We start from the raw sequence: 9,534 nt of genomic DNA, 5'->3' as shown, positions 1-9,534 counted from the left end.
CTACTTTCAAGTGAATATTACATTTCAGAAAATAATTTCAAGGTTTTTTTTACTTATATCATTTTTATCATTAATACCAAAATTAAGGTATTTAGCCCCAAACATACATCTCCTTCATCCTTTGAGTAAACTTTTGTTACCTTCTTAAACTTGAGATTTTCTGTTTCTGAAAATATGTATTATGAGTGGTTTCCTTGTCATCTTAGATGAGAAATATTGCTTTGAAAAAATGTGTTGGCAACGTTAAGCTCCACATTAAAACAACATAACACCATGGAACATGCTGTTCTTGATTGTTCTCACTCAATATCTACAAATAATTAATTAAACGTATCACACTATTGCCTATCTCCTTCTCCTGCGATTTTGAGTCAACCTTCACATGCCTTGGCCCGTGAAGGACAGGCGCTTCCAGATGATATCTCTACATGGGAGGGTGGTACACTAGTTTTAAGCTTGTTCTAATCAAATCGCATAAATGAAGCTATCAATCTTAATGATCGACAAAAGACAGTTTCAAAGTTCCCTTTCGTATAGATACAATTGACCAGAGTGTGGCTATCAGGCATAGCAAGCCCATGCCTGTTTACAGGAGCTGGCCACACGCACAAACACAACACCGCGTAATAAAATTTCTTAGGCAGAGCCATTGATCATGAATTTTCCCTGACTCCGTGTCATTTTAAAGTTTATGTAACTATGACTTCATTTAGATCCACAATGACTCCTCTCCCTACTATGCTGTATTTATATTTGACCATCAAATTGGGGCATTCTTTCTAGAAGACATGGCATGGTTTGAACAGCCCAATTAACAGTCCTCAGCAAATTGTACAGTTGTTCACATCCGATATAGAAACATCATTAACTCATCACAAAAGTTATACAAACAACTTAATCACCATAGAGATTGGTGTGCTGTCGGAGCAGGTGCGTAGGGGGGGGCGACTTTGCACTGGGCGTTGGTTGTTCGTGTGGCCATATAGTGAATATAGGCAGCTCCGAAGTCACTGACTAAAAATATACATTTGTATGGTTGCAGGTCCAGTAGAAACACACCTATACACATTTTTAGTTGTAAAAGTCATAAGGATTCAGGGAATATGAAATTGTGGTAGGTTTGATGAAAATATTGTCTTAAAGTATACAGAACGAGCTGAACTGTGCGGATCTTATTAGAATAGAATATGATAATCGGTGTTTTGGAAACAAGCATGCATGCGTTAACTTCAATGAAATGAAGTCTGACTACTAAAATAAATATGGTATTTTCTTTTCTTTGAATAAGAATGGTTACGTTTTCCCCCGGCCCAGGGCAAACATAAACAGATGAAAGAGTTGTACAATTATTCATTAATTACATCGACTATGGACGTAAAGATGATAGACAGAGAAGAAAATTCTTTCATCCATGCATGCATCGTTTAAAGAGTGACGTATTCATAGAATAAATTGAAACTGGTTTTACTGATGAGTGATTCTAATTACTGCATCACAATAATTGTATAATAAGTCTTGTGAGTTAATGCACTATTATCAATTTCAGTAAAAGATGGTGTCAGAAAATGTGCGGGCGCTCTTTTTCTGCAGTAAAAATTAAAGGTTCAGCTAATGAGATGACATGATGTAATCACTTAATTCACGAAAGTAGTAATCCTATTGGAAGATTCAACGTGTTTCCCAGTTCCTCAAAAGATATATTGATAGCGCAAGGCATGGTCGTGTTATGTAAGCTTGCAAAGCATAAATTAAAATTTGATGAAATTCCTTATATCCAAACGTAATATTTTTCCATACATTAAACATCATCTGTTGGATAAGATCTGTTTGTATTGTGCATTGTGTACCTTGATATCGCAAATTTGATTGTGATATCATTAACAGTTCAATACAATATATAATATTTTTTTATAAAAAGATGAATGTCACGCATCAAAACTGGAAAGACTGAAATACTTCAACTAGTATTATACACCTGCGTCTGTAACCTATGGAGTTTTGTCGTACAGTAAGTTCTGGTATCAGAAGACGCGGAGTCAAATTACTTTAACGCGGAGTGCAATAACTTTTGGTGTTATTGGACGCTATTTGACCTTTGAACTCTAAACACCTTTTCGTCGACACGGAGAAAACGAAAAGAAAATTTTACACTTTTTACAAAATCATATACTCCTTAGCATTCAGTACTTCCCAGATAAAATCGTGGTCAGTCGAAAACCTGTGAATTCGAGTGAGATTATGCTGTTGACGTACAATTTCTACCACTGTGCATTGCGCAGCGCGGGTTGAAATTTCGTTCTGCGCACTCAGCGGATGCGCTCAACGCGTATCCCGTCTGCTCGCGATCGCTCAATACAGTGTGCGACAAGCATCCAAAAGACGCCTTAATTTCGACTTTTTCTTGCAAGTTGGAGTAAAAAGGTGTAATAATAAGGCTATTCACAAAATACTGGGATTTATATCCTCGTACATCGTACGCTTCGGTATTGTCCTCGCCGCTACGCGTCTCGGACAATACTACGCTGCACGACGTACTGGGACAAATATCCAGGTATTTTGGGAATAACCTTATATTATCAGCAGTAAAGTTAAGCATGAAGCATATGCATTGTATAATTCGATGAACACGTGTATATTTGCTACTTTAGCTTAAATACCATCGATCTTATGTAGTATTATTGGCACATTAGCAAGCACGTGAGTATTACTTTGATTAACTCGAATAATACATTCTATATATAGTTTTGCACATTTCTTTCTCCACAGGGTTCTACAGGAAGGACTACTATTATTATACTAAAATCCTAAATAGATTAAAATCACAATTTCATGGAATCACAGCATGATAGACAAGTACAAATCCAGAGGTCCTTTGGTGAACTTGACCAACAAATAATTCCATATTCCTTGTAAATATTTCTGATAAAATTCTTTTTTCAAACCAATGTTGCATTTAATCTTCCATCGTATAAGTAGATCATAACTATTCCATTTGCCCAAATTAAATATTACTTTCATTTACATTAGGCTTCCCTATATCAACCTCAGTGAAATATCTTGTCATTTATACATTTTTCAAAGATGACTAGAAAATATATACATATCATCTTAACACAAAACAACTAATATTTTTATCTTTTTCTTTTCACATATGTAGACATTATAACAAATCCTTTTAACTGAATATAAAGTTAAACTTCATAACATTTTCACTGATACAATTTATAACATAATGCGACCTACTAATCAACATATGTAAGTTTTCATTAAGGTTTCATACCATAAGCAAACAAAATCAAATTTTTGTGATTGGTTTTTCTAATAACAACTTTTGTTATCAAAACCAATATTTTGTATGTGTTTTTCCACTTTTCAACTATTTCCTAGTTGGCAACTTAAGTTTAACTTAGAGTTTTTCACGGGCCTATTCTTTTTAGGCTAGATGATATCCAGTTTTATCAACGCAATCACGGTCAATTTTTTTACCTTTGATATTCTCTCATATTTTACAGTTGAACAGGATTGTGATTTATGTAATATTATTTGTAATTATTTATAATTGTTTTTTATGATATAGTACTGCCGTTTTTGATTTTTTATGATTTCAATAATGTTTTTGTCCATATGGTATTTTTGCTTGTTGTTTCTTATATAATCAGCACTTATTGCGCATTGTATGCGAAGTACGTCACCATGCACGTCAATCGTAGAGATGTATGACTTTCCCAAATAGTTGCAGACCGATTATTTGTCTTACGTGTATGTCTGTTTTCAGTAGATGATAAAACATTCATCCAGCACCCTAATACTCGACATTTCAATTCTGCTTTTCTCTGATTTCTTTTCAATATTCAAACTTGATGTGGTTCACATTTAATTAGTTTGTCATAGTTTTTCCGAATGCTCTTGGTTTTTATAATATATACAAACCTGGTAAACATTTTAGAACATTTAATGTTGAACATATCGTATGAACATGACATTACATGTAGATATTATTTTTTTGCTAGTAGTCTTTCGTGATGCAGTTGAAACATTATTTAAGTAATATAACTTCTCCCTATTAGACCATTCAAATATCATGATATTTCCCCCTCTTTGTTTCTGATGCCACGTTAGAATGACCTGAAAGAGAAAGATCTGATTTTAGCAAATAATATAGAAGAGGGTCACGACATTATCATGTAATCATAAACTTTATCCAGTCAACAGCCTTGAAAATATGAAACAGTGACATACACTGACACATTTTGGTTTGAACTTGTAAACTCATTAAAACAAGTCATCGAGGTGATGCTACTTGTTAATGCTTACTTTTATTACGAGTCCTCAGAGAGCAAAGATAGACTCTTGTTCATTAATTGGATCTGTGATTGAAAATACTGCGACACATATGGGGTTTATTTGCCGAGAATGGTTTGGTTTAATCCTAAAACAAATCTGTACTGCCACCCTATTGCAAAGGGTCATTAATAAGGCAATTAGAAACTAATGGACAGGATGCTGCAAAACATTGTGCGTTCTCTTTTAATACTGACAGATTATCACCTGAACAAAATTTCATAAAATTTGATATAATGCTTCAGTAAATTCAACCCTAAAAAATCATTATTTATGCAAATTAGAAATTGATTTAAACGATATCGCTAAGTGTAATTGAATTGTATTACAGCACTGTGAGATCAATATCTGTACCAAGATTCATGAAATTTGATTACTCATTTCCTATCACAACAGTCTAATTACAAAAATTCATTCAACTTTGAATAAAATCAGTTGAGACGTGCCTTAGTGCTGGGTAGATGTGTCGAGACCCACACACCGATGTTGTCTGCTTGGTGCTGAACACCAAGTTGACAAGCTTGTCACTCTGCTTCTTCACGTCTTTTGTTGTGGTGCAGTCATCTAAAATAATTAGTGTCTGTGTTCCTGCGTTCGTTTTGTGGGGTTCTTTAGCCATCATTTACACCTGTGCAGGAGACTGGGAGGATGTTGTAATCATCATCTTCAAAAAGGAGTCTCTTGTTGCAGGCGTTGTTGTTCAAGTAAGTGGGGCACAAGAAAACGATACACTCAAACTTCTGACAATAGGACCCCGTCAACAGGCTCATCAGGTACTCTGACTTGCTGCAACAGGTGGGCCCAGTTATGATCATATTGAAGGGCGGTTCTACCCAGAAACTGCAGTCCATCTCTCTATCTCCCACTGCTAGCTGCACATGCCTTTACTTAGAAGAGGATACTGCCGAAACAGTTTTGATCCAACAGAACCTGCATGACGACCAGCATACAGACTTGCGCCCGCTGCCTGATGTTTTAATCTGCTGTGGTGGTGTTTTTATGGCGGATTTTCAGCTGCACCCCACCCCTTGTGTTCATCACTCTCAGGCTGGTGCCAGTTTTGTTTGCATGGTCTTTTATCTCCAGGTCAAACACCAGGTGTACAATATAGCGTTGCATTTTACTAGTATACATACGCGTATACTTAACATATTTGACACTTGTACAGAATTAGTATATGTGTGTACATTGTTGTATGTCAAGCATTTTGCCCAGTGGAAGCCCCCTGTGGGCAGCAACTGGCTTATCGCCCAGCTGTAGAGGTTGTTTATGTCCAGCAGAGAATGTAGCTCTTGGGCTTGGCTGGGTCGCATACATCCACTTGGGGCTGTTGTTGTCATCATTGAGATCCCTCATTGCAACCCTTTCTCAACAAAGTGATGCTGGTCACAGTTACTTACTGCCTTTTTATGGAGTCCATCACAGGGACCAGGCTGATATAGTAGTGGGCTTGGTCCAGGCCATACTGGCGCAGGCTTGTCTTTCGCAAGCTCTCGAACACGTCTGCCAGGAGGAAGATGTCTGTGCAGTTGTAAAGGTCATGGTAGTACCCCAGGGTGTGGTAGCTGAAGGTCTCCCAGACTCCTTTAACTTGGGTGTAGTCGCTCTCTTCAATGCCTGAGCCAAATAGCTTGCTGTGGAAGGCCTCTTTTGGAGGGAGCTGGGGCTCAGTAAAGCAAGCCCAGACATTCATGTACTCGTAGGGTAAACGCCTTTGCAGCACAAGTGAATGCACATTCGAGATGGCCTGCACCAGGAGATGGAAGAATAGCCCCGTAGGTTGTGGAAGACGACCAGTATGGTGTGTTTTTTTTTGGCTCAGCTGCAGCTTGAGATTCCAAGGATTGAGGCCTGCACTGTGGTGAAGGCCTGTGATATGGCAGTGGTCGAGGACACAGTCTCCAGCAAGAGGCGTGTCAAATATATAGGGGGTCAAGGCAGAGCGATAGACATTGCATTTCTATAAAGTCTTCAGCAAGTCTTTAGAAGTTGCCAGAATTCCTTTACCCAGCGCTCATGTGCTTGGATAGCTCTTAAGAAATGTTCTGCTGGGTTTTGCCCTCTGTACTCCATGGGGGATGTTGTCACATTGTCATAGTGCTCGATCATGTAGCAGAAGATGCAGGGCTCATAGTGCTTGGTCGCCTAGGTGTTACTTACACAAGGGTTGTGCTTGGGCCCTCCAAATTATTGGCCAGGGCTTTGAAGTCAACGTAGATCACGTGGGGGGGGGGGGCAGGAAGATGCTTGTGGTGGTTCTTGAAGATGGGCTTATTTTTGCTCTCATCTGAACACTCACGTTTGTCTTCCCGGTCCTCTAGCACTCAGGCTCTTGGGCTTCCTGCAGGTCTGTCTGGTGTAGGCATGGAGGCAGCATATACAGGAATGTTTATGATTGGTGTGTTTTGACTGGTTATTCCAGAGCCAGTTGAAGTATTTAACCAAGGTGTAGTGGAATTTCCAAGCTGCCTCAATCAACATAACATTGACCAAGGTCATTTCCCTTGGCTGCTTGCCGATGTGGAAGACAATGACAACGCCTTGCTCCCACCCAAAGACATTATGGCCAGGCCTCCTTGTCTCTCAACCTTACCTATCTGGGAGAGGGGGTGGGGCATTGACTCCACTAAAGACGTCCAGCCCGTCCTTTAGTAGGTATTTGGTCAGCCTTTGGGGATCTTTCTCTTCAGGAAACAAAGCTGAGTGGAGTGTGCAGCAGTCGCAGTTGTAATATTTGTTTTTGTTTACGTCAATGTTTGCCTTCTTGTTTCTGAGAGCTGCTGGTAGTGGTATGTGACACCGCCTTCAGGGGCTGGTATTGCACGATGTCCAGCCAGAGGATTATCACTCTATCAAGCACCCAGCCTGATTCCCTCTGTGTCCATTTTTCCAACATCTCCATAAGAGTAGGTAAGATGAAATCTTGTGCCTAAAAACTCCCTGGCCTGTAGGAGTGCCCTTGGCCTTTTCGGGAACATTGACTCTGAGGTTTCTGGGTTAACATCTTGTTTGTCTAGATTAAGGTGTCCCCTCCGCGCCAACAGGAATTTCATGTTGCCTGGGTCCTGCACCTCTTCCATGAGTCTCTTGTGGATCTGGAGACGTACACCATTTATGAAGGCTCAGAGATCAGCTCTGACTTGATACTTTTGGCAACATCCATCTGCCAGCTCAGAAGATTGTCCTCTGCTGCATGATGTTTGTGGTGGAAGTTGAGATCCTGACCCTCGAGCACTCAGTTGGCAGAAAGTATATTTATGCACCACCTCCTTAAATTTACCCCTTCACCACCAAACTTTAAATGGAAATAAAATATCCATCACATGAGTAAATGTCGTTTTTACCCTTTTTCTATTCTGTTGAAGCGTTTAAGTTAAGATAAAATATCTGCCACATGATTAAAAATCATTTTTATGCCCTTCCTGCTGTTTGCTGCGAGGTCCCTCTGCTCATGGCACAGAAGCATCATATCATATTTATGTGGCTACATCTCCCACAAAGGCAAATCTTTTTAACCCAATCTTCATACATAACACAGATTCATGCACGAATCCCACTTGATCTAAAGGCTGTGAATGCCACAGTACCCCTCCCCCCCCGCCATGCACAAGCGATCGCATAACTCTGCCAATTTCAGCTTAAGCCACTGACATGTGTTCTAGGAATTTGCATGCTTTCTATATATCATTATGAACATTATCATCTATGTCTAAAAGGATTTTCTATGTTTGGTCTCATCCGGCAGTTGGTGAACCCTCCTACTAGGTGAAATGGGATTATGATCCCCTAGTTGTGGGTAAGAGTTATGTATTGTTGACAAGTTGTGTGGTTGCATGTTGTTAGCGGCCTGAGTGAAATTGAAATGTAGAGAGGGACTGTACGCCATAATCAACAATTTGAATACTACTTACCGTGTTTATAAAATAGGTTGCAGTATTTCTAAATTCATCACTCTAATCAACAATTTGAATACTACTTACCGTGTTTTATAAAATAGGTTGCAGTATTTTAAATTTATCACTCTAATAACAAGATTTCATCAAATATCAAAATTAGCAATTAACTGACACAATACAGACGCATGTTGCATGCTATAAGAATTCTATGTGACCAAAATCTGTACTGTTTCATCAAATATAGCACAGTCGCTCCAGAAACAGACCTCTTTCTCAAAAATCACTAATTATACAAATAAGCAATAATTAGGCATGCCCCATCAAAATAAATGGCCTTGCATATATATATGCTGAAGTGTAGCGTCCTTTTATCAAGTGGGAAAAACTTGGGTGAGGCATCTCTGAGATATCTCTTACAGAAATCGGCCATTCTTGAGCCCTGTGCATGTTCATGGCATTATTCTTTGTTATATTTTAGTTGGCTAATCTCGAGCCTCTGAACATGAATATCATATGCAGGAAACCAAACTGGCAGTCACATGGCGATTTCGTATAGGATCACTGAACAAATTTACTAGAACATATATTACTTAGGAAGTATTCCTTGTACTAAGTTTGAATGGAATCGCTCCAGCTATCTCTGGAAAAAAGTGCTTGGACGGACGAAAGAACATTATATACAAGAAACGAAAAGGCCGCCACACTGCCATATTGGATCGTATCATTAAAACAAATCAGTGTGCATACGTATGACAGGGAATAATTCTTGTGCTGACCTTGGAATGAAATTGCTCAAGGCATATCTGAGATATCTGCGAGGATGGACGGACGGACGCACGACCACACCTATAAGTCCTCCCGGACGATGTTCGTCGAGACTAACAATCAGCTTTAGAAAGTGCAAGTTTTGTCCTACACTATCACCAAGACTCGGAGTCCAGCAATGATTATAAACATTGATAATTAATCGTATACCCTACTCAAAAATACTGTACTTACAAACGTAATATGAAATATGATGACTGCATTTCCCATGCTAGTTCACCAATATCGCCAGATTTTGCCTAAAACTCTAAATTTTGAATGACTTTACCAAAAAGTGTGTTCCTATTCCTATATCCTAACATTTTTGATTTACAAATGCATACTGGTGTCATCAAATTCCATGAAATGCCTCTCTGTAGTATGGGAAATTAAAACATGTTGTTCATGTTAGACAGTCTCATTACACAGCTCACTGATTATCGTAGATATCTTTTACAAGTTGCTTATTTGAGCCGTTATATTTTCAAAGGTA

At 38.8% G+C, this 9,534-nt stretch overlaps 1 protein-coding gene across 1 annotated transcript in view; it reads right to left on the bottom strand.

The window, feature by feature from the left end:
* Positions 1–7,193: 7,193 nt before the first annotated feature.
* LOC139130280 (guanylate-binding protein 4-like) overlaps positions 7,194–9,534 on the bottom strand; it is a 74,475-nt gene continuing 72,134 nt past the window's right edge. Inside the window, exon 10 of the mRNA XM_070696033.1 lies at positions 7,194–7,436. Within this exon, the coding sequence (XP_070552134.1) occupies positions 7,194–7,436 (243 nt within the window). The remainder of the gene's footprint in view (positions 7,437–9,534) is intronic.

This window comes from Ptychodera flava, chromosome 3 (genome assembly GCF_041260155.1).
Source record: "Ptychodera flava strain L36383 chromosome 3, AS_Pfla_20210202, whole genome shotgun sequence".
Lineage (NCBI taxonomy): Eukaryota > Metazoa > Hemichordata > Enteropneusta > Ptychoderidae > Ptychodera > Ptychodera flava.
Note: the sequence above shows the minus strand (reverse complement) of the source record. Positions and strands in the feature narration are given on the sequence as shown.